This window comes from Lissotriton vulgaris, chromosome 5 (genome assembly GCF_964263255.1).
Source record: "Lissotriton vulgaris chromosome 5, aLisVul1.2, whole genome shotgun sequence".
NCBI lineage: Eukaryota > Metazoa > Chordata > Amphibia > Caudata > Salamandridae > Lissotriton > Lissotriton vulgaris.
In genome coordinates this window covers 873,285,364-873,311,711 of record NC_141693.1, presented here as the reverse complement: position 1 = coordinate 873,311,711, position 26,348 = coordinate 873,285,364, and the positions used below count along the sequence as shown (strand labels likewise).

Genomic DNA, 26,348 nt, shown 5'->3' with positions numbered 1-26,348 from the left:
TCAATTCCCGACGCGGCAGAGTCTGACCCCAAGTGTCCACGGACTCGATAATTCTCACTTCGGTGCCTACTCGAATCACGGGTTCACACTCTGCAACTCTGGGCAATAGCTTGCTTAATCTCCACTAGCCCCCCCCCCCCCCCCCCCCCCTCGCGGCGGGATGCCTGGTTTTCACCTTGGAGATGCCCAGTATGGGTTATCTCACAGGGAAAAGCCAGGACGGGTTCCCAATGCAAGCGCCGAGATGCCCAAGGGTAAGTCGAGCGCTATATAAGAACACACATACACATACAGACATATTATCTTAATTAGATACAAATTACACGGGCATCCTTCCTGTACTTGCAAAGCTCCATCATTTCCCTAATGGCGAAAAAAAATCTGGGGATGGAGCGGATGCCCATGCGCTATATGGTCCTAAGGAGGAGTCACCTATCTCGTGACTTCCAAAGAACTTTTCAGGACAACAACAAACTGCAAACATCCGGGCCCAACACTAGGTGGCGATCTATGCATAGTGTACAACTCTGCAGCTCTACATGCCGAGAACTGATGCATACTGGTTAGTAGCATTTTCCTTCTGTGTGTATATGTGACTTTTATGGTTTATCGAATAAAGTTTATGAATTGAATTGAATTGAGCGTCAGAACGAGTCCCAGCAAGATTTCTCAACGTGGGTGGTCACAGCAGGTTGTTACAGTTCGCATTGAGAATACTGCAGCTCGAGTACAAAATCTACTAGAGCGGCAGAAAGAAGCAGCTCCATCTGGCCCGGTGTGTGGTGTCGCTTGCACTAATTTTACAGCACGGACCAAGCTCTCGGCGCTGAAAATCAATGTGAGCAGCGCAAAGTGCTGAAACTCTAACGCTCGATGAACTCTGCGTAATCTTTCAGAGTTTTTATGTAACTCCGCAGAATTCCACATAGTAAAACTCTGCGAGTTCTGCCCAGCCCATGACATTTTATCATTCATTAGAACTTCTATCTGCAACCTAGTGCTATGAAATGAGCGCACCCTGAATGCCATGTAAACCTGTAAGGTCTCTGTAACCTGCAATGTTCCTTCTCATGTTCCTTCTCATGGCTTCAACTGGTGCAAAATTCTGCAGCCCATGTACTGGGCCCAACTCTATCGAACTCTCTTACATGGGTATTTCGTTGCTGCTCCTCATTTGTGGAGTTTTGAAAACGGTGGAAAACCTGGCTGTTCTAGCTTTCTGTCCTGTCCCATCATTCGCTTTAGCGTATTTTTAATCCTTATGTGGCCCGTTTGGCAAGCTCGATCCATCATTTGGAATTACTTTTTATACCTATGCCAATATTCCCTTTGACACCTGCCTCTTCAAGGAAGGACCTGAGTCAGGCTATTATCTTGTCCATAATGGACTATTGTAATTCTCCGTCTGTAGTTTTGCCCAAATACCTCCTACATAGATCACAGCTGCTACAACATCCAGCAGCAAGACTGGTTTTGGGCTTAAGAAATCCTTGCCCATATCCAATGAACTATTCAAACGGCCCTGGCTCCCAGTTGTCAAACAATGCCACTTCAAAGCACTAGGTCTATGCAATAAAGCACTCTACAATCATGGCCAGAAAACCTGGTTTCTTAATACCAGCCAGCAGGGGTCCTTCTATCCCAGCATGCCTTCTACTTGCGTTTGCGTCCTCAGCAGAACTTGAGCACATTCAGAATTAACTTGAAACCTTTCTTTTTTCAAATATTATCTAGTGTCGGGCACAAGTGTTTAGATGGGTGAGATTGTTCCTTGAGCTGTTATGCTAGTGCCAGGATACTTCTTTGCTTAAGTAGATGCTTCTGCTCTATACGTTTTCTCACTCGCTCTTAAATTCTCTTTAATTCGATTCGGCACACATGAAAGGCGTCATTCCAATAACCTCCCACTGTTTTTCATCTAAGTCTCTCACAATCCCTACTTTCCATTTTCTTATGTAATTATGATGAACTGGTCTGGGCCTACATCTAAAGCTCTGTATAAGTATAAATTGCCCTTTTGATTGGAGGCCTGGTTGAATATTGGCTGTACTGTGGTCATCTTGCTTCCACCCTGAATTCATTGTTCCCCGTTTCCCGCCAAACATGAAGCCTGTATAAAACATAGAAAGAATTGCGATACACTGATTGTGGAACTGTACCATGCCATTTACTCTTCTCGTTATACTAGAACTGCCTTTAACGTGAAACTTGAGTACATCACTGCTATTAGGGAAATATTCTTTGAAAATCCTAAAATCCGAATTGAGTGATTTATTTCACTGGACTACTGGAACTTTTAAATAGGCACTGATGCAGCGATTTTCAATCATGAAACACATGTTGGCCAATTTGTGTTTGGACAGTAGATTTATTAGGAATACATTTTTCTTTTCGCACCAAACAGTACTTTCTGTGCATAAAACTTTAATGTTCCTGTGGCGACAGACAGGGGCATCCTGAGGAAACATTTGTTTCTGGTCTACGTGAATTTGCCCCAATTGTGAATTTAAAGCCTGTATTAGTTTAAACCTGTTGTTTAAATATATTTGTGAAGCTTTACATTCCTCCCTAGTTTGTAGGATTCTATTATAAAAAAACCCGCAAAGTCTTAGAGGACCAGACCCTTCAGGGTTTCGGAAATGAGTGTTGTATTGGCCTGATGGAAAATCAGGTTAATGTGTCAGTGGGGTCAAGGGGGACAGAAAGGATGTAAACCACTCTGTATGGGTTAAGCTTTTCCAATGGTGTAATTATATGCGTATAGTATATAGCAGTGTTTCTTTGCATGGGCAATGATGTGAATGTATCCAGAGCAAACAGTGTAATGGAATAGATGAGAGCACCGTTTCAAGCTTTGTCTTGCATAATTGTTCTGGCAGGTCAGGTCTGAGCGGCCATTATATTATGCGGAGCATCAGGTAGGCCAATGCTGTCCTTTATTGGACCCTTTAAAAGAGTGGCTTTTGCAGTCCTAGTAAATTTGCCCTCCCATGTAAAATGTAAAAGATACGTTTTTAACTCTTTTTTAAAGTCTGTTTTTTGGTATTGCAGTTGTGTTAATTGCCTGGGGCAATTGGGTTCCACTACAGTGGGAGAATGGAAGAATGAAAAGGTCACGCAATGTGACTGGACTGATGTAATGAGTTTTCATTCTGTTCATTTTTTATGAAAAAGACTGCTTTCTAAACAATATGATAGCAATCAAGTATTCAAAAAAGTCTGTGTAGGACTGGGCAGGGGGAGCATTTGCACAACATAATAAACTGGAGCGGAAGTTCATCTTGATGCTGTTGATTCAACTAATCCACGATAGGTCGTTCCTGCTCCAATAATATAGAATTATGGGAATGTCCAGGAAGAGGGGTAGTCTTCAATTATATAAGGGCAAGCTTTGTGCCGGTAACCATATTCCCAGTGATAATGCAAGGGCCCCTCTCTGCATGCGAAGCCTTCAGATTGGAGGTAGTTCTTTGCTTTCTGGGTTGGACCCACCACTCCCATCACGAGAACTTGGTGTAGTTAACATAAAATCCTGGCACTTTAGAAAACGCTTCCAGTTCTTCTTTAAAGATTGGGATGAGGTCCGCCGAATCAGTTAAGAAGCACAAAATCACATCAGCAAAAATGCATGATTGTGAATGGCTTGTCTTTGACTTGAATATCGTGTGTAGTTGAATTATTGTTGATTCTTTGAATGAGGAGCTTCATGGCAAGTGAGAATAATAATTGGGACAGAAGACATACATGTCTCGCTTCCCTCATAAGTCGAATACTTAACTTTTGTTTGAAATTCTTGATTTACATCATTTGCTGCAATGAAGGAAGACATGACCGGACATATAGAAGTTTTAGAATGGACCTCTTGTGTGCGTCTGTGTTTTTGTGTGTATGTGTGTATATATATAAAGAGAGAGAGAGATGATTCTTAATGACCCTAACAGCTCTAGAAGTATTTTTAACATCCTGAACAGCCTTATCAGTCCTGACTTTTCTAAAAACGAGATACCCCCCTCTCAAGAACTCTGTGAGAACCTGGCTAGGTTCTTCCAAGATAAAATCCAAACCATTATTGATGACTTAGGGGGGAGCAGCAACAGACTGGGGCTGACTCCTCAGTGGTTAGTGGCAGTGAGGATACTGTGGAGAAGGGTTTGGTGGATCCCGGTGCCACATTTGAACAGGTAGGAGCTAAGTATCTCTCGGAGTTTGTGCCTTTGTCTCTAGAGGATTTTAGTAGGTTGGCATTTGGTATTCCGTCTGGGTCTCCACTTGATCCAATCCCTCTAAAAATCTGGAAAGAGTTTGAGGCAGAGTTATTTCCCAAACTCCGCATGGTCTGTAACCAGTCTCTTTTTACCGGAGTGGTTCCACCTCAATGGAAACAAGCATTGGTGACTCCTCTGCTAAAAAAAGCCCTCTCTCAATCCTGAGTGCTTGAAGAACTTTAGGCCCATCTCTATTTTGCTCTTTCCTGCTAAAATTGTGGAACGGGTGGTTGCTAGTACTTGGTTAGCATTTGGAACAGCATAAACTCTTGGAGGAAGTCCAGTTTGGTTTCTGGCCAGCCCATGGCACTGAGACCACCTTGGTGACCGTGCTGGATGAGCTGTGATGGCGGGCAGACAGGGGTCAGGCAGCTGTGCTGATCCTGCTCGACCTGTCTGCCGCCTTCGACACAGTTAACTATGGGACCTTGCTGAGAAGGCTGAGGGAGGTTGGGGTTACGGTCAGCGCTTTTAGGTTGTTCCAGTCCTTTGGTCTGGGTAGACAGCAAGATGTGTCCCTCCCTCCTTACAAATCCACCTTTACAAACATCTTGCATGGCGTTCCACAGGGCTCGGCTATCAGCCCTATTTTATTCCACATCTATATGAAACCCCTGATTGCAGTCATCAAAGAACATAACATTGACATCGTAAATTATGCTGATGACACGCAGTTGATCCTCTCCATTGAGGGGGATCAAATTGATTCTCTGGAAGTGTTTCACAACTGCCTGTGAGATACTACGCTCTGGTTGAAGGTCAACTCTGCAATTCAATGCAGGTAAAACAGAGGTGCTTTATTGTCCTAGGGACAGGGTCCCGTCTGTGCTGCCCAGCAATTTTTGGCCTTCTGACTCCTCCCCTTCGGTTCAGTCAGTGAATACGGTCCGTAACCTGGGCGTTATGTTTAAAGGCAAACTTACTTTGGAAGCTCAGGTTTCGAAAACAGTGGCAGGTTGCCTTGCCATTATTAGATTGCTTAGGAAAATTCTCCCTTTGCTGCCTCCTCCATCCCGGGCAGTAGTGGTGCGTAGCACCGTGCTCAGTAGATTAGATTACTGTAATGCCCTGCTGCTTGAGCCCCCGAAATATCTTCTTGACAGACTTCAAAGAATCCAGTCGACCGCGGCCAAGTTAGTCCTTGGGTGGCCCAGAAGGTCCTCCTCCTCTACGGCTTTGGATCAGCTGCACTGGCTCCCATTGAGACAGAGAGTCCAGTTTAAGTCTCTCTGACTGGTGTTTAAAGCCCTTCATGGGCTAGGACCTGTTCCTTTGCAAAGGAAGTTTGCATAGTACGTGCCTGTGCGAAACCTTCGCTCCTCATCGGCGAGACTGGTGAGGATACCAAGGTTCAAGAAAGCTAAGGCAGGGGGTAGATCCTTTGGTGTAGCTACTGCTAAACTGTGGAAAGTACTCACTTAGGAGCTCAGGCAAGCCACTGACCTCCTACCTTTTAGAAGGAGATTAAAAACCTGGTTGTTTCCTATGAGTTAGTTGGTGTTGAGTCACGGTTTTTCTTTCTGTCGGAGTCTGCCAGCGCCAGGATGCCTTCAAGGTGACTGTGCGCTTTATAAGCTAAATAAGTAAATAAAAATAAATTCACTTAAATAAAGGTAACAGGGACGTTATAGATAGGAAATAGAATTTAAAAAAAACCTTAGAAATTCACCAAAAAAAACAAAGGTTACGGGGAGGTTTTAGGTAGGCTCAGATTTCACTCGTACAAAACCAGTGTAATTCAACAATTATGGTTATCTGAGCTAACTGTAACTTAAGTCCAACAATGCACTACTAATAACCTCACATATTACATCATTCATGACATGGTCAGTGACTTCACTGATGACATCCTTCAGTAATTGTGAGTATTTAAAAAAAAGAAATTGGGTGTTAAACATACTAAGGTATGTATGTGGGAGTGTCTGTATGAGTGACTTAACTAGGTCTGTAAGTGATGTATAGAAGAATGAGTGGGTGTGTGACAGACTGAATACATAAGTGAGTGGGTGTGTAAGTTGTTGTATGGGTGAGTGTTTTAATAGTAATGAGTGGCTATGTGACTATCTGAATGGGTGAGTGAGTGGGTATGTAAGTGGCTGTAAGGGTAAATGAGAGGGGCAATGAATGAGTGGCTGCATGAGGAGTGTGCAGGCATGTCAGTAGCTGTATATGGTGAATGAGGTGGTGCATGAGTGGCGGTATGGTTGACTCAACAGGTATATAAGTATATGTATAGGTGACTGAAATGTTAAAAGAGTGTGTGTATTGCTGTGTAAGTGGACGTATAGGTAGGTAGGTGGTGAGAGACTGTATAGGTGAGTTAATGAGTGTGTGAATGGCTGTATGGGTGAGCAAGTGAATGTGAAAGGATATATGGGAAAGTATGTGCTTCTGTCAGTTACTGTATAGGTGAGTGAGTACGTGTTAGTTTATGTGTAAGTAAGTGAATGAGTGTGTGAGAAACTATGGGTGAATGAGTGCTGGGTGAGTGTGTGAGTAGCTATATGGGTGATTGATATAGTGTGAGTGTGCCTGTATGGGTGTTTGAATGGGTGTGTAAGTGTTTATGTCCGTAATGACTGGATGTGTGAGTGACTGTATTGGTCAGTGAGTAGGTGCATGCCTAGCTGTATATGTGAGTTACTGGTTAGTTTAGTGCCTGTATGGGTGAGTTGATGTGTACATTTTTCTATGAATCAATGAGTTGGTGTGTAAACGTGTGTACGGGTCTGTAAAAGATTATGAGTGGTTGTGTGGTAGTGGGTGTACAAGATGTTATATGGGGGTATGAGTGTGTGCGAGTGGTTCCGTGAATGATGTAATCAGTGATGTCATTTGAAATGTCACCAGTGATGTCACTGACCATGTTCCCAGTGATGTATTCTGTGAGGTCATAGGCAGGGCATTTTGGGGACGTAAATTATAGTTTGCTCAGTTAACTATAACTGCTGAATTTCACTGGTTTTGCACAACTGAAATCTAAACCCAACTATAACGTCCCTGTAAACTTTGTTTTTGTAAGTAAATCTCCAAGGTTATTAAAATTCTATTTCCTGACTATAACATCCCTGTAACCTTTGTTTTTTTAAGTGAATGGCTATAGTTTTTTAATTCATAGTCTGGTTTGCAGAGTAACAGGAGGGTCAGTTGCCCCCAAGGACGGTCAGCAGCCAAGGGGAGTTCTTCCCAACCAGAAAGTAGGAAGGGGTGTGGCCTTCAACAACCTCTCACCAATCCTGCTGTGTGTAACTTAGTGGGGGTAACTGGAGGGGTAGTTGGACCCCAAGTACCCTCAAGAGCCAAGAAGACTTCATCCCCCAACTATTAGTGCGCCAGGAGTCGCGTTTGCAGTTGTGGAGAAAAGTGCATGGCCTCTGACAACCTGTTAGCAATTCCATTGTGTGGAACTTACTGGAGGTAACAGATGGGGTAGTTAGCCCCCAAGGACACTCCGGAATAAATTGGACTTCATCCTCCTACCAGTACTGCGCCAGGAGATGTGTTAGCTGAGTGGTAATGAAAGAGAGAAGTTTTTATCCTGCACTACTGTTTGTTTAAATACTGCATGTTGCTCTCAATTTGAATTTCAACCTGTAATTGAATATTTTAAAATTGATGTGCTCACCTCTTAGTGCACCGTAGCGTTGCTCGGTGGTGGTAGAGCGTCAGCCTCCAGCGGGGCTTGTGGGACGCAGATTGGTTGTTGGGGGTCCAATCAGCATCCTGATTGGAGAGGGGCCGGAGGAGAGGGCAGGCTTGCTATAAAAATCCATGCAAGGTGCGACCTCGCCGGTAATGTAAGAGCAACGTTTTTAACCTGCACAGTTTTGTTTAAATACTTCACATTGCTCTGAATTTGAATTTGAATTTTAACCTTGAATTGAATATTTTAAAATTGATGTGTTCACCTCTTAGTGCATGGTAGCATTGTTAGGTGATAGTAGAGCGTCAGCCTCCAGCGCGGCTTGTGAGACGCTGATTGGTTGTTGGGGGTCCAAGTAGCTTCCTGATTGGAGAGGAGCCGGGGGAGAGGGCAGGCTTGCTATAAAAATCCACGCATGGCGCGCCTGCGCAGCGGGCACACACAGCGGGTGTGCCGGTGTCGCGCCAAAGGCAAGCCTGTCTACGCCCATCCACGGCCGGACTGGGCACGGGGCCAGCCACCATGCCCATTTTATCTCCTATGATAGGAAAGCTCTGCTGGAGATGGGAAACAAGACTTCTAGCATCCCCTGTTCCCTTGTGTCCCTTCTAAAGTAAGTAGGACTTTGGAGACTACCTAGAAAAAGAGAGTTAGAGGATGGTTGCAAGGTCGGCCCTAACAAGAAGCATAGTGTAAGGAGTGTTAACCCCTCGGCGGAAGCAAGTGAGAGAGCAGACACCAAGGTTATCTATCTGAACACACACTCCTTGGCTAAACATAAAGATAAAATCTTTCATCTTCTTGTATCGGAGGCTCCAGATCTGCTGCTACTAACGGAAACGTAGCTGACAGAGGAGTCATCCCCTGACATCTTGGAGCACTCCCTAACGAGTATTATATCTTATATGCCAACAGGAAATCCGGTAAAAAAGAGGGGGCGTAGCAGTTATAATGATCAAATCCATCCAATTTGCCAAACTGACCTCGCTGGGTCTACTAGCGATAGAAACATTAGTGTTCCGGTCAAAGTCAGTCACGGAGGACTTTGTGTGTGTGTGTTTTGGTTCATAGGCCTCCACAATATATGCAGGAGCTCGCTCAGGGTCTTGCTAGAGCCTTAGCGTCGCTAGTAGTAGACCATGTGAATGTTCTCTTGGTTGGAGACTTAAATTAGTGGGTCAATGAGGAAGATGGGGGGCCTCAAGCCCTGAATCTCACTGTTTCCTTAAAGAAATTGAACCTGGAACAGGTGGTGAACTCCCCAACTCATATTAAAGGCAACATATTAGATCAAATCTGGACTTTAAAACTACCCGTGAAGTACTTAAGCATTGTCCCATGCGGATGGTCAAACCATCATCTTATCACCTTTTCGGTGACCAGACCAAAGGAGCTAAGCCTCCTTAGGGGACCAGTGGTTTCATTTAGGAACTGGGCTCGGGTTAACCTAACAGAGTTTTGCGAGGACCTGAGGAAATCCCCTCCGTCGCCTAGGGAGGATATTGACTACTATGAGCAAAATGTGTTTAACTGGCTGAAGGAGACCAGTGACACCCATGCCCTCAGGCATAGCACTAACAAGATAAGAAACCACAAGGCCGATAAATGGTTCTCGGTAGAGCTGAGGATGGCAGAACTGAATCTCCGACGCACAGAAAGGAAAAGGAGCTCAGAATATTCACCAGCCCTGAGAACCTGCTATATCCAAAAACTTAAATTGTATAAGTCTCTAGTAAAGCAAACTAAAGTTAACCATTTCACAAATAAAATCCTTAAGTCATCCAATAAATCTTAGGAGATTTTCAGAATCGTCATCGAATTATCTAACTTAGATAGGGTGACTCTCCCAATCACACCATCTCAGAATCTGTGTGACGCTCTATGGATATTTGGTAGACCAGATTGCCACAATAAAAAGGCTTGTCTGCTCCAGACACCTCGTCGGGAGTCATGAACAGCATCACGCTCTTGCACTTCCCCAATGTATCGCAAGACGACTTGATAGAACTTATGACAAAAGGTAAATCAGGTTCGCCTAACAACATCTGTCCCCCGAGAGTCCTTAGAGAGGTGGCAACCTATGGTGGAGACAGTCGCTTACAATTTCTTAACTATTCTATCTGAAAGAAACAGGTTAGTGTTAGATTCCTTACCTTAGACTATCCCCAGGCATCAGACTGGATCCGGAAAGTTTTGCGTAGCAGTACCCCTGCGCGTCGGTAGGCGTCGTCGGCGTAGTTGGCGCCGGGATGACGTCGTCTGAGTACTTAGACGCCACCCTCGCGCGCTGACGTCAGTTCTTTTTTCTGCGCCAGCAAGCGCAGATCCGGAAAGAGCAGTACTTCTTAGTCACTTTTGACAAATTTTTTCGATCCCTTTTGGATCCTTTTTTGAGTCGGAAGACTCTCGGTGCCGATAGAGATGCCCGAGTTCAAACCCTGTGCCGATTGTAACCACCTGATGTCAGTTACCGACCCCCACCGTCGGTGCCTGTATTGCCTTGGGGTCGACCACGACGACAAGTTTTGCCCCGACTGCCGGGCGTTGACGTCGAAGGCTAGGCGGGAGTGGTCCCGTAAGCGCCTCGAGCTCCGGCAGTCGGCCCGCGCCGTTCACGGTCCCGGTCGAGGAGGAGGTCGAAAGACCGGTCACGGGGCCACAGTCAACGCAGCTCGGCGAGGCAACACCATTCGTCGGGCTCCAAGTCCTCTGGTAAGAGGCACAAGAAGTCGAAGAGATGACATCGCTCTACCGACTCCCCCCCCCCCCACCCCCCCGACGCTCGCGCAATGCGGCCGGGGGTTCAGGTGACTCTGCCAGAGCCGCAGGCGCCGCGGCCAGCTCCATACCCACTGGTCCCTGGGCTGAATGCAACGCCAGAGTAGATCAATGCCTTCCTCATGGCCATGAGGTCGCTCTTTTCTCCGTCGGGTCCCGTTGTGACGCCTTCGGGCCACGTGGCCCGAGTGGGAGGCCAAGTGGGCCGTGGATTTCTGCCTCGGCGCTGTCGGGTGCTTCGGTGCCGTCGACAACTTCGGTCCCGACACAGCAATTTCCCGCTGTCCCCGGGTCGCAGCTGGTCGACCTTTCGACCCCTCCGCCGGCGCCAACCCCCAGGGTGTCGCCCTCGACACCGTCCCTGGACCACGACTTCCCCGGTCCCTCCCTCGGTCCGGATCCGACATCGGACCGGCGTCGCTCGACGCCGCATTCGACGCCGAGAGAAGAGCAATTCTTCTATGATCTGGCCCCATCCTTTGCACCTGACTATCAGGAGATGGGAGGCGAGGAGGATTGGGAGGGGTCTGAGGACCCTCTGGCACGGGAGTGCCAGTCGTATCAGGACTGGGCAGTTGAGCTAGTGGAAGCCAGTGGTCTGGACACTTCGCCCGACACTGGATTTGTCTCCCCTCCTACCGTGGCTACGGAGGAGGGGGCTGCTTACAGTGTGGTATTGACGAGGGCGGCCAAGGCCTTGGCTCTTGAGCCCCTTGTCGGGGACATGAGGACTAACCTCCTCACCGAGGTCCATAAACAGCAGGCAGGCTCTTCGGAGCCTCTACTGCTGTTTAATGAGGCCTTTACTGACGTTCTGTTAGGCACCTGGACCATACCCGCTAGAGGCCCCCCTGTAGATCGGAACGTGGCCAGACGCCACCGCCCGGCCCCGTGCGACCCTAACATCCTGCCACCCACCCCACCCTGAGAGCCTGGTTATCCAGGCCTCTAACTCCCAGACTGCATTCCCGACTGCTCCACCTGATCGGGAATCCAAAAGGTATGAGCAGTTCGGTAAGAAGCTGTTCTCCTCACTTAGTTTGGGGTTGCGGTCGGTCAACACCGCTTGCCTTTTGGGCCGTTCTATCCACTCTCTTGGGGACACGATCACGGACGTGCTGCCAAATTGCCCGGAGGAGGCCCGGGGAAAACCCGCTCAAGCCCTTGCGTAAGGGCGAGATGGAGCACGGTACTCTATTCGATGTGTGCTGGATACCACGGACTCGCTGGGCGGGGCGATTTCCACGACGGTGGCGGTTCGCCGCCAGGCCTGGCTGTGGTCCGCCAACTTTTCGGCTGATGTCCTGAACTCACTCTTGGACATGCCGTTTGATGGCCGTCGCCTCTTTGGCGACAAGGCAGACAGTGCGCTTGAGCATTTCAAGGACTCCAGGGCTACGGCCAAGTCCTTGGGCCTGTCGGGCCAGCGCCAGCAAACTTCTGCCTTTCGCTCCTTTCATGGCCAAGGAAGGGGCGCCCCTTCATGTCCTGCCAGCCATGGGCCGCAGACGAACATCCAGCGAGGTGGCGGACGTGGTAACCGCCGTGGTGGTGCCAGGGGACAGCAGTGAGGCCAGTCTACATCCACCCCCGCAGCATCCGCCTCAAAGCCTTCCTAGTCCGAGCTTTCAGGCCCATTTGACGCCAGTGGTGGGCAGGGTTCGCCATCACCTCCTCCACTGGCGCACCATCATATCGTACAGGTGGGTGCTGCAAATCGTCCGAAGGGGCTACTCCCTCCCCTTCGAGGCGTCCCCTCCAGCCATTCCACCGCAGTGCCACCGCGTGTCGGGGGATCACTTGCAACTTCTGCAAGAGGAAGTTACGGCCCTCTTGGCCAAGGGGGCCATTGAGCGCATTTCTGGGCCAGAAGTAGGCTGTGGCTGTTACTTCCACTACTTTCTGGTTCCCAAGAAGGGCAAAGGGGACCTACGCCCTATCTTGGACCTGCGGAAGGTCAACGGCTTTTTCCAGAAGGAGAAGTTCAAGATGCTGACTTTGGCTCAGGTCTTAGCTGCTCTAGACCCCGGAGACTGGATGGTAGCATTGGACTTGCAGGACGCATATTGTCACATCCCCATCATGCCGGCCCACCGGTGTTACCTGCGGTTCACGGTAGGCCACACGCACTTTCAGTTTACCGTGCTCCCCTGCGGCCATACCAGCGCCCCTTGGGTGTTCACAAAAGTGATGCCGGTGGTCGCAGCTCATCTGCGCAGATTAGGGGTGTCAGTCTTCCCCTACCTCGACAACTGGTTGTTGAAGGCGGGCTCGCCCCAGACAGTCGTCAGCCACCTCCAGACTACGGCCGACCTCCTGCACCTGCTGGGGTTCTCCATCAATGTGCCGAAGTCACACATGTGCCCCTCTCAGAAGCTCCTCTTCATCGGAGCGTTTCTGGATTCGGCGCAGTTTCGGGTTTATCCTCCCGAACAGCTGGTTTGGGATATTCAGGCTCTGATTCCGATCTTTCAGCCTTTATCCCGAGTCTCGGTCAGATTGGCACTGCGACTTCTGGGGCTGATGGCCTCCTGCATCCTTCTGGTGCATCACGCCAGGTGGCAGACGCGGGCTCTGCAGTGGGACCTGAAGTTTCAGTGGGCCCAGCATCAGGACAACCTGTCCGACCACGTCCTGATCTCAGAGGGCACTGCAAGACAGTTGCAGTGGTGGCTCACGGACCGCAATTGGGTCAGCGGCAGATTTCTCTCCCTACCCCAACTGGAGAACGTAGTGGTGATGGATGCGTCCCTCCTGGAATGGGGGGGGCACATGGGGGAGAGGGAGATCAGAGGCCTCTGGTCTCCGGCGGTGTCCCGGCTCCATATAAACCTTCTGGACCTGCGGGCGATCCGACTTGCACTGAAAGCCTTCCTTCCCTCTGTCCCGGGATGTGTAGTGCAGGTGTTCGCAGACAACACCACCGCCATGTGGTACAGCAACAAACAGGGCAGGGTGGGGTCGTGGACCCTTTGTTAGGAGGCTCTGCACCTCTTTCAATGGCTGGAACACCAGGGTGTGTCCCTGGTGGTTCAACACCTGACCGGTTCCCTGAACGCCAGGGCGGACGAACTCAGCCATCGGTGCATGATAGATCACGAATGGCGTCTGAAATCGGACGTGGCACAAGGTATCCTTCAGTAGTGGAGAGATCCTTGGTTAGATCTATTCGCCACAGAAGAGAACGCGCAATATCATCAGTTCTGCGCGTTGGAATTTTCAAGGCGGCACTCGCTCGGAGACGCTTTTAGTCACGAGTGGAGCTGCAGTCTGTTGTACGCTTTTCGCCTATACCACTTCTGCCCAGAGTGCTGAAGAAGATCAGGCGCGACCGTGCCCAATTCATCCTTGTGGCTCCGGACTGGGCACGAAGATACTGGTATCCCGAGCTACTCACCATGTCAGTCGATCCCCTGATTCGTCTGCCTCTTCAAGAGGACCTTCTGTTGCAGCAGCAGGGGACGGTCCTCCACCCGAACCTGTCCAGTATCCACCTCCATGCGTGGACATTGAGCGGCGGCAGTTGAGGCCATTTGACTTGCCTCCTGAAGTCTGTGATGTCATTCTGGCAGCCAGGCGTCCCTCCACGAAATCGGTATACGCCTGCAGGTGGAACAAATTTGTGGCATGGTGCACAGCAAATGCTATGAATCCACTTTCTGTCCCCCTTTCAGAGGTTCTCCTCTTTCTTCTTTCTCTTTCTTCCTTCTCTGCTCTGGGCACTATCAAAGGCTACCTCTCTGCCATTTCAGCCTTCTTGAGGCTTCCTGATCAGCCTTCTCTTTTCAAGTCCCCTGTTGTAAATAGATTCTTGAAGGGCATCACTCACATGTTTCCTCCTGTTCCTTTCGTGATGCCTCAGTGGGACTTAAACCTTGTTCTGACTTATTTGATGTGCGCTCCCTTCAAGCCACTTCACAATTGCCCTCTTCGTCTTCTTACTCTTAGGACTGCATTCCTGGTTGCCATCACCTCTGCCAGGAGAGTGAGTGAGCTCCAGGCTCTATCTTCTAAGCCACCTTTTCTTTCTGTCCATCCGGACAAAGTTGTTTTAAGAATGTGTCCTTCTTTCCTGCCCAAGGTGGTTACAGCCTTTCACATCTGGCAGTCCATCACATTGCCCACCTTCTTTCCGCCTCCGCATCCCTCGAAAGAGGAAGAGAGGCTCCACTGTCTGGACGCAAAACGTGCACTCTCATTCTATCTGGACCTCACACGCCAATTCTGGGTGGACGACCAGCACTATGTTGGTTACGTGGGCGCTAAGAAGGGACAGGCAGTGCACAAACAAACCATTTCTCGATGGGTCGTTTTGTGCATTAACGCTTGTTATTCACTGGCTAAAAAGGAGCCTCCTGTGGGGCTGCGTGCCCATTCCACTCGGGCCATGACGGTAACTACTGCCCTGGGTTGGGGAGTCCCCTTGCAGGACATCTGTCAGGCAGCTACGTGGGCCTCGTTGCACACGTTCGCTAGACACTACTGCCTGGACAGCCAAGTCCAGAAAGATGGCTTTTCAGCCGTTCTGTTCTCCAGGACTTTCTGGTGTGATCATTGGTTCGCAGACCCACCACCGGGGTTGGTATTACTGGGGTATCTATTCTAAGGTAAGGAATCTAACATTAACCTGTTTCTTTCAGATGCACAAGTTACTTACCTTCGGTGATGATATATCTGTAAGAAACAGTAGTTAGTGTTAGATTCCTTACTGCCCCACCCATCATCCCCGTTCTGCGAACCGATATCTAGGGTTAAGGTTTTTCCCTTTGAGGGCCCTAGTTTCATGGCACCAGTGTCGGTTTTTATCATGGCTCTGCGTTTCTGGCACGGAAAAGCCGTGTATAAGAACTGACATCAGCGCACGAGGGCGGTGTCTAAGTACTCCGACAATGTCATCCCGACGACGGACGCGGAGCCGCAGACGACGCCTACCGACGCGCAGGGGTACTGCTACGTAAAACTTTCCAGATCCAGTCTGACGCCTGGGGATATTCTAAGGTAAGGAATCCAACACTAACTACTGTTTCTTCCAGATATATCGTTACCAAAGGTAAGAAACTTGTGCATCAGTTCGGGTCGGGTACCTAAATCTTGTAAAAAGTCAGTCCTGGTTCCACTCCTGAAGAAAGTGCGAGCAGATGCCTCAGACTTGAAGAACTTTCACCCAGTGTCCCTTTTCCTTTATCTAGCTAAAATCTTGGAAGCCCATGTGGCTCACCATCTCTGCGACTTCTTAGAGAAGTCAGAGTTTCTGGACCAGTGTCAAGCAGGATTTCGACATGCACATTTCACTGAAGCAGTGATTACATCAGTGCTGGATGAAATGCGAAGAGAAGTGGATAAGGGGGACACCCAGGCGTTGGTGCTGCTTGACCTGTCCGCGACCTTTGACACGGTGGACCATGCTCTGTGCCTGGGCCTCGGGGTTACGGGGCGAAGCATTGAACTGGTGTGAATTGTTCCTTATTCCTCAGAAGAGGTTAAGGTGAGCTGTGGTGTGCCCCAGGGGTCTCCTCTCCCCCCCTAACTTATTCAACATCTACATCCAACCGTCTGATCCCTCAAGATGATAAAAGTAAATATATTCAACTACGCAGACGATGTGCAACTGTTTTTTGCGATCAACTACAGCAATGCAGCTAGATTGCACTTCCAAAACGCCATGCTATTCCAACTGAAACCTAACTCAGACAAAGCTGAGATAGACCTCACTAAGAGTAGAACAGTAGGTTGGAATCCAGGGTGGTGGCCTAGGGAGATGGAATCCCCTCCTACTCCAAAAACTGCTGTAAAAAGTCTGGGTGTGATCATTGACGAGGATCTATCTTGTAAACAGCAGGTCAGTGCAGTGACCTTGGCGTGTTTCTTACAACTTCGCTGGATTTAAAAGATTAAGAAATTTCTGACGAGAGATGCCTTGATCTAAGTTATCTCGACACTGGTTATGTCCCGATTGGACTATGCTAGCTCCCTCTACCTGGATCTCCTGAAATCCCTCCTGCGCAAACTTCCGCTAATACAAAACCAGGCTGCTAGGATGATAGTTCAGCTTCCAAGAGGGGGTTCTATCATGCAGACGACTAAGGACTTCCACTGGCTGCCGGTGGCACAGAAATGCAGATTTAAGGCTTGCTGCACAGTGTTCAAGGCGCTGCATTTGAGATGCCCAGGTTTCGTGGAAGCTCGCATCATAAAATACTGTCCAACAATAAAACTACTGTCAACCCACCTTCACTTCTTGGTCACCCCTACTTACAAGAAACTCAGTATTGGAGGACGTAGGTTCTCTATCGCAGCCCCTCGCATCTGGAACACCCTTCCATTTAAAATGAGGCAGGCTTCCGTCTACACCAAATGTAGGCCACTTCTAAAGACGTGGTTGATTACAAAAGCTTACAAATAGTAAAGATCTTAGTCTCTTTCATTACCTAGGGCCAAGAGACCTACCAGGTGATTGTGCGCTCTACAAGTAATCAATAACATAACAGTGGTGGAGAAAGGGGATGTGGTCTTAAAAGACCTCTGGGCAATCCCACTGTGTGGAACTTTCTGAGGTAACAGAATAAGTTCCTGGTCAGCAAGAACCCTTAGCAACCAAGGGGAATAAATCCCTCAACCAGTAGTGCACCAGAGTGGTGCAGAAAGAGGACGGACCTCCGATCACCTTTCAGCAATCCCCAACCACTTATGCACCAGGTGTGTTTGCAGAGTGGTGGTGAAAGGGGGCGGGCCGCCGTGACTTGTTGTCCTGGCTTTTTTTTCTTCTCACTTATTAGGGGAGAGTGGTGGCCACATGGCCACCCTTCCCTGGACCAATTTCAGCCCCATGAATCCCATCCCACGGGTCCCTTCCTTTTTTGAATAGGGGAGGGGAGTCGCGCGACCCCCCCCTCCCCTGGCTGATTTCAGGCCCAAAGACTCCAACCCTCGGGGCCCGGGCTTTTAAAGAAAATAATAAATAAATGAGGGTGGCGCAGCTCCCCTCCGTGGCCGATTTCGTCCTGGGGACCCTGCCTCTATTGTGAATTCTCCCGTCCCACCCAGGACACCAATTTAAAACTGTTGGGCACCGCGGGGGAGCCTCTCCTGCAAGAACAGCCATTGCTTTTACAAAGAGGGAGATGCTGAACATGCAGCTCTCTCTCTGTGAAAGCGGTTGTGCCCCACTTCTAACAAGCAAGAGCATTTTTTAGGTCGAAGCCTGCGTTGCAGCGCATGCGCTGCTGCAGGCGAGAGTATTGTAAACAAAGAAGGGGCATGAAACCACGCCCCTTCTGCCATTGGCCGGCCTCGCGAAATGGAGGCCTGCCATTGGACAATGCCCCTGTTTTGATGATTTGTCCGCCTGTACTCCCTCCTTTTCAGGAGTACAGGCGGACAAATCATCCGGACTTTACAGTTGCTCCAAAACCCCACACCTAGCCATGACACGTTTCGGGCCTCCCTGGCCCTTGATCACATGACGCGCTACGTTGTGCATTCACCATATTTAAAGTGCAAGTGCATATTACTAAAGACAGACATAATGAACATAGAGGTAATACTATGGTAAAACAGTGTGAATACAAGGTTATAAGTAAAATCATCAGTAAAATACTTTTATAACCTGAAAACACTTGATAATCAAATATAAACGATATATATAAAATGATTTATAAAATCAGTAATTTAAGACCATAAAATTAATATAGCTAAAATAGCATATCACGATTTGGTTATAAATATTCAAATACAAAAAACAATAATTGTAAAATACAATTAAAATTTCTTTTTGAAAAACAAGCAAAGGGGGTTTTTTTACCAATTATTCATTGACTTGTCTTCAAAACATTTGATTATCTAGCAGTACTGTAATGCTTAAAACCTCAATAAAGAATGACGCAAATGTACCAAACTTTGATGTTAAAGACATTATATGGAGTCCGTGGTCCAATACATGAACACCACACCCCCTGTCATAGACACGGAGTCGACCATCAACGAGACTCCAGGGAAAACTGCAAATAAATCCTTTTTATTTCGGCACAGGCAGACGCGTTTCGTTCAATACAAACTTTATCAATGCAGCCGAGGATCAACTTGAATAGTTCTCACCGCCCTCTTTAAAAGTCAAATGTCCCGCTACGATTGGACGGGGCACTTCAGGTGACAGTAGCACTGGGATGCAGGAAAACCCGGCATGGATTTCCCCAAGAGCAGACAGGTAACGCACAGTTGCACTCCCCAGTGGGCGGTGTCTGCCCCTAATCCCAAACAGTGCTCACCAAAGTTCTTTTCAGAAGGCGCTGTTTTGCAGTTTAACGTGTCCCTCACTCCTCCGCAGTAGCTCGTAGCTGTCACCCAAATGCGCTGCATAAGTAAACAACACACTTCCCACGTCGCGTCGCGGTGCACACAGTGTGTCGGGCTGGGCTACTGGCAAGCGGCGTGTCCTGCTGTTACCACCTCACTGTAGTTCCACCAGAAGTTGCCACACATACAGCAGGACACCTTGTGGAGTGGATGGTCGTAGGGGCGATTATGGCCGTACCCCAATACATGAACACCACACCCCCTGTCATAGACACGGAGTCGACCATCAACGAGACTCCAGGGAAAACTGCAAATAAATCCTTTTTATTTCGGCACAGGCAGACGCGTTTCGTTCAATACAAACTTTATCAATGCAGCCGAGGATCAACTTGAATAGTTCTCACCGCCCTCTTTAAAATTCAAATGTCCCGCTACGATTGGACGGGGCACTTCAGGTGACAGTAGCACTGGGATGCAGGAAAACCCGGCATGGATTTCCCCAAGAGCAGACAGGTAACGCACAGTTGCACTTCCCAGTGGGCGGTGTCTGCCCCTAATCCCAAACAGTGCTCACCAAAGTTCTTTTCAGAAGGCGCCGTTTTGCAGTTTAACGTGTCCCTCACTCCTCCGCAGTAGCTCGTAGCTGTCACCCAAATGCGCTGCATAAGTAAACAACACACTTCCCACGTCGCGGTGCACACAGTGTGTCGGCTGGGCTACTGGCAAGCGGCGTGTCCATGTTATATATATACATACTGTGTCTGTCTCACTGCATGTGTTGGCAATGTATACATCTTTGTGTTATATCTGTATTCTCAAATGCAGACTATGGATGTGTCTTTCAGGGTATTTATCCCTACATGTGTCGTGTGCACGTTGTCTCTTGAGTTGCATTTTTAATATTCATACCTAGGTATGTTGTCTGTACCCAAGTGTGCCTGTAGTGTTGCCTATGCCAAGTCTGCATGTGATTGGCTTTGTCAGTGCTTTACTAGATTCTCACCTGCTCTTTATTGCTCTAATACACTTCAATTAAGTTTTACCTTCCCATCACTGGCCCCATAGACTTCACTCGAGGATCGCTCAAGTCACTCCTTGCACATCAATCCGGTAATTCACTTTACTGCAGTCTGAATCATTGCACATCACTGCCCTGTTATAGAGTTCCCTGGAGTCTCACCAACACATCATTGCCCTCACACACTTTGCAATAGTCTCACATACACGTCACATCCCTCCTACACTTCACTAGGGATTCAACTGCACACCATTGATCTCATAAACGGTAAATGGAGTCTCACCTTTCCTTTAGTACCCTTATACAGTTCATATGGAGTTTTACCCATTGACTCATTGCACATCACTGGGCTTCATTCACTTCATCAATCTCACTCAATTTGCGTATATTTCATTGCAGGACAAACATTGATACTCTAGACGCCGTTGTTTGCTCCGTGGTGATTGCCGTTTTTTTCTTATTTTAACTGGGTGGGTGCCTCCCCGTGGCGCCACTCCGCTCCACACTGTGCCCACAGGCTTTTCGCCACCTACAACCGCAGTGCTGCAGGCGCGAAATGTTGCATAATAATGTAGGACATATGGGTAATATAGGACATATGGGTAATACAGTTGGCTGCATCGCTAAATTGATGTCCGGACCATAAGTCTTGCCTCCCTTGAGCTAAGTATTAATGTTTCCAAGGAATAGATGCATGAGTGCAAGGATGAATGACTGAGTACATGGATGATGAGTGGTTGAGTGCATGATAGAGGCATTTTATATTGTAAGTGAAAGCTTGTTTGGCTCTACTGATGCATGTTTTCCTTGTAGTGACATCAGAACAGCCTCCCCTCCGTTCCTACATACACACCCCATTTGCTGCATCCCCCCCAGATTGCCCTTGACCAGTTGTGAATCCTTGTTACTTCCCATTGCCAAGGTGTTCCCCTTGCCCATCCGCCCCTCTGAAAACATGGTCGTTTTAACCTTCCTACCACACTGACCTCCCTCAACCCAACCTGCTTTTCTTTGTGAACAGCGGATGACCCCTCTCTGATTGATGGCTCATGTTCCTTCCTATCATACACTGGTGCAGTAAAGGCACCGGGCTGGCTTAAACATAAATATCAATGAATTTATAAACTGTGTAAATAACATTTCTGTGCTTTCCTGGCTTTTACTTAGCTTGTATTGTATTATTCTTTTGTTTATTTGAATTGTGCTGATATTTGAAGAACTTTGTCAATTATGGCATTCTTAGGGGCATATGTACAAGCCCCTATCGCCACCACAACATCACCTAAAGTGATGTTGTGGTGGCGATAGGGGCTGCGTCTTATGTACAAGGCAAGGTTAAGCCACTTAAAGTGGTTTAACGCTGCAACGCTGCCTTGTACCTAAGGACCTAAGGCCTCCTTTCAGGCTATGGTTAGCGTGAAAGGGGTGGGCAGTGAGTGTTGCGGTGGGCGTTCCACCGAATCACCCATTCATTTTCACGCTGCCATCTGTGTACAAGGGTGGCGTACATAAGAGTCAGCACCAAAATTAAGATGAGGTAAAAACGGGTCTTAAGATGGCGAAACGAGGAGAAATGCATTATTTCTCCTCGTTTTTGCTTTTTCCATGTGAACTGCCCTGTGCAGCACACATGGGAAAATCAAAATGCAATTGTTTGTTTATGTACAGGAAGGTGTCCCTCCCTGTACATAAACTTTTTTTTTTTAATTCAATTTTGTCACTTTTATGTGTACTGCATGAGGCAGCATGCATGAAAGTGACAGAATGGCATTTCTAGGATTGTTGGACACCTCCCACCACATAAACAATCCTCCCCTGCACGCAGATACCCTTGCACTCTAGTTGCGTTGCTAAACTTTCTGCCATCGCAGGGAGAAATGCAAGGCTGCACAACATTCTTGTAAATATGGTGCTGCCTTGGGTTTCAGAAGTGGCGGAGAGAGTCATTAAGCCAGGAAGGCTAACCCCTCTCTCCTCCACTTCCTTGTACATAGCCCCCTTAGTCTTTCCACCTGGGAATCGAGCCGGTTTTTAGGTGAAAGGCCTATATCTCTAAATAAAATTGACCCAAACAAATTTCAGTAGATGTCGTATTACAGGGTATTTAATTTCTTTATAGCCAAAAATGTGAACAGTGGTTTAAAACATTGAACTGCAAATATGGTGCTGCCTTGCGTTTCTGAAGTGGCAGAGAGAGGCATTAGGCCAGGAATGCTAACGCCTCTCTCCTCCACTTCCTTGTACATATCCCCCTTAGTCTTTCGACTTGGGAATCGAGGCGGCTTTTAGTTGAAAGGCCTATATCTGTAAATAAAATTGACCAAAACAAATTTCAGCAGATGTCATATTACAGAGTATTTAATTTATTTTTAGCCAAAAATGTGAATAGTGGTTTAAAACATTGAACTGTAAACATTGAGCTGTTCATTTATGTTATTTACCTAATGTAATAACGAAGGTCGTATTTTTTAGGCAACATCATGGAAATGTAATGCAACCTTCACCCAAGGATAACAGCGGGAGTCATGGTTCTCCAATAAGCGGAAAATTGGAAGGCATCTTTTTCAGCTGCAACACCGAGTTTAACACTGGCAAACCCCCACAAGATTCACCTTATGGAAGGTACAGGGTTGAGATTCCAGCTGAAAAACTGTTTCATCCGAATACTAATTTATACTTTGGAGACTTATACTGTATGTACACAGCCTATCATTATGTAATTCTCGTTATCGCCCCAATGGGATCCCCAGGCGATGAATTCTGCAAGCAACGCCTTCCACTTCTGAATATGAATGATAATAAATTCCTGACCTGCAATGAAGAAGATGGTGTCCTGGTTTATCATCATGCCCAGGATGTTATATTGGAAGTCATTTTTACTGACCCTGTTGATCTTTCTATTGGCAAAGTTGCAGAAATTATTGGCCACCAGTTAATGAGTCTGTCGACTGCGAATGCAAAGAAAGATCCTAGTTGCAAAACCTGCAACATTAGTGTTGGACGCTAAGACCTTTGTTGATCCATCCTGGAGCAACTGATCATCTGTTATCTAGTTTTATCATCAGACATTTTCTTCAGAAGCATGCAAGATGCAGCTTTCACCAAATGCAAGCACCGATTTTAAGACTTCTTAGCAACATTTTAGACATTTTCTTTTATACTCGAAAGTTTGTGAAGTTGCCACTGCTTTACTATAACATTTTCTTGTTTGTTTCTGTCCGTCATTTAAAATTAGATGCTGCAATTTTTTGTCTTTTGCCAAACATAACAAACATCTATATTGACTGCTTTTGCAAAATGAAAATGATTCTGGCTTAAGAGAGTTTAAGCAGCTATTAAGTTTAATCTACTAAAATATTGGGATAAACCAGAACAGCATGAAAAATTGTAATTGCAGCATGAATTAATTCTCAACGCCTAGAAATGTCAGCACTTCCAATTTGTTGCTTGACAGTGTTACATGTTATTTATACTAGCTAAAAGGAAACAAATACTGTGTTTCAGTATGATAAATATTATAGAAAAATATTTTATTTGTACTGTTGTATAAAATATTTACAATCATTTAGAATATATAGAACACCTCTGAACAGCAATTGTATACATCATAAACCATTCTTCCCTTATCAAAGATGTAGACTGTAAACTTCAATTGTTGTGTATCTTTTCCTCTCACTAGGATGATTTCAATTAAAGCAAATTACTGAAGGAGCTTATTCTAATGTTTACGAAATTCAAAATTATCAGTTCAGTACAATGAAATAAGGAATCAATACAAATAAAAGTTCATTTTCAAGTGGTCACCATTGTACTTTTCTACTAAATGGTGGGAAATGTGTACTCATTTAAAACATCATGCGTTCACACTACATACATTTAAATACAAATGAGAGTGTAAAGTGACAATTTATAAAGAATTATTTAAGATACAAAAAATTGCAGTCATTTTCTGGAATGGAAATTGGCACTTTAGCAGCTCGTTATACTCTATACATGCATTCACTTTTCCATTTTAACTAGCAAAGAAACAGAATGCAATACATCATCTTTCCATCAAATCTGGTCTATACCAAGGCCATTTAGAATGACGTTTATGATAAAAGTAAAGAACAAATATATATAATCCTAGTGTAAAAATATTTAATATTTCTTTTTGATTAACATTCAGTGTTCATTTGTGTAATATTATTGTCATAATCAACCTTAACATAAAATATAATTTTTCTTCATTCTTTAATATCATCTTTGGTGAAAACAGAAAATATCCATGTTACATTTTGTAAGGTATGTGCTTCGAGATCAGCTTTGGTAATAAATTACACTAAGCTTCTTAACATATTAAGCAAATTCAAGTGGCATTCAATGGTTAATGCAAAAATAACAGTTTGTATGAAAAACTATAACATAATTTTATTTTCCTTGGCTGTGACAAGAATTTGATGACATCAAAACCAATGATGTCTGTCATTATGCCTCACTTTAAGGGGAAACCTATTTACAGTGGTTTTTGCTTTCGACTTGTTGCCCTTCTTTCTTTCCATTAAAGTGCATATCAATGTGTCTGAGAATGTGCAAAAATACCTCAAAGTTAATATGTGTGTCTCATTTAACAATACTGATTATTGTTTGTATTCACAATCCTTTAAATAGTTTTAGAAACATCTTGTTTGTTGATAAGAACCTCTAATAATCTAAGCTTTGCTTTAATTTGCTTATATTCACAGTATTCCTCAGCCATTGGAATGCGATCTTCTTTTTGTGCACTCCTGAAAAGGAAACAGAGAATATTTTAAGTAGAATTTCAAAAGGCTAACCATAACATAATTCATTTAAATATTTAGATAAACACCAATATAAAGTGTATTGTCCACTCCATAAAAAAAGAGGTTTTGAGCAGTTTGCCTATTTTTAAACAAATACATTTCATACTGTTAATTACAGCTATGAGAGGAAGGATTTACAATATAAAAAATAACATGTATTTTTTTAAACATCTTCGCTTAACCAAAGTATTGTAAGCCACTTTTCACTGACATTAGGGCATATCAGAGTTCTCTCTTGCCCAGCAACCTGCTCGCCCTCATACATTTGAGCAATAATTTAATCCCCTGAGTCATGAGTGGTCGATACAGTTTTGAGTCCTGCAAGATGTTTTTTTAGCTATCTGTAGGCGAAATCAACTTGTGGACCATATAACAAACCCACAGTGGTCTTAGAGCCCACCGGTTGGTTGGTTTTCTTGTAATGCTTATTTGCTTACTTCTTCTTTGATGGCTTTCCTTCCTCTTCTTGTTTATGGAGCCTAGCCTCTTCACCATCCATTAGATTAGATGACTTGTATTCTTTCATTATTCACACTCAGTGAAATACTTTTTAGGTCTCGCCTAGGCAGTGCATGTGCTGGCTCTTCGAGACATGCTGTTCTATGATATGGGCTTTAAGCACCGCCCATCTTTTCAATTGGCTCCTTTTCATGTCCTTTATAAATGCTGGCTTTTGATTGGTGACTAGGCTTAGTAGTTCACACTTCTGGGCTGTTGTATCCCCTCATGAGGACTGTCCCTGCTATATGTGCTCTTACTCTTCAGGTTATTTAGGATACTTTGAGAGCACTTTTTTTGGTTGGCCTGCCTCTTCTCATGTTAAATATTCTGTTTACTTTGTGCAAGGCTTCGTGAAACACTTGCGGTCGCCGCTTCATTTGCCATGCTGTTTGCCCATCTTTGGTGTTTATTAAACTTTGCCCCCACTTAATTTCCCCGTGCCACCCACTCCTCACTGCTTTTTTGTTTACGTTTTTTTTGCACCTGTCGTCAGTGTTTCAGCTTTGCAACCACTTAATCTCCCTGTGCCGCCCTCCAACCAACTCCCCCTCACAACATTGCTTTTTAAAAGATTTTTCTTTTTTTTTTGCAGTGTTCTAAAGCGCAAACTCAACCCAAAGTTATCAGAGTGCTTTACATGACCACCAGTTTCCTTACAGATGGGCACAGTCAACTTTCAGGCAGGGGAGATTAAGTTATTTGTCCAGAATCACAGAATGGTTGAGCTAATGCCGAGACTTGAACCTGGTTCCCCAGCTTCAAGTTCGGCTGATGTGGCCTTTAGGCCACACCCAACCGCTGCTCCCTCCTCTCCTGATCCGTCCTCTTTCCTCCTCCTCACATGGTCACTCCTTCTAGACATGCCCGCTTGTGATTTTTTTCCCTCCCAGGTCCCGCCCTCCTCTCTGGTTTCACCCTGTTCCTCAGGCCATCCCTCCTTGCTCAGTCTTTTTCCACTCCCTCGATCTCTTCCTCCTCTCCAGTTTCTCAGTCTTCCCTACTCTGGTCTAGCCCTGCTCACGATGCTG

The 26,348-nt window shown here is 46.3% G+C and overlaps 2 protein-coding genes across 3 annotated transcripts in view; one reads left to right on the top strand and one right to left on the bottom strand.

Annotated features, from left to right (window-relative positions):
• The window catches only part of PHYHIPL (phytanoyl-CoA 2-hydroxylase interacting protein like), a 372,453-nt gene extending 348,746 nt beyond the window's left edge, over positions 1-23,707 (top strand). The window contains exon 5 of the mRNA XM_086922450.1: positions 22,469-23,707. Within this exon, the coding sequence (XP_086778576.1) occupies positions 22,469-23,003 (535 nt within the window). The 3' untranslated portion in view covers positions 23,004-23,707. The remainder of the gene's footprint in view (positions 1-22,468) is intronic.
• The window catches only part of FAM13C (family with sequence similarity 13 member C), an 866,698-nt gene continuing 863,859 nt past the window's right edge, over positions 23,510-26,348 (bottom strand). For both annotated transcript variants that reach the window (XM_086922448.1, XM_086922449.1), the window contains exon 14: positions 23,510-24,762. In XM_086922448.1, the coding sequence (XP_086778574.1) occupies positions 24,639-24,762 (124 nt within the window). In that variant the 3' untranslated portion in view covers positions 23,510-24,638. The remainder of the gene's footprint in view (positions 24,763-26,348) is intronic.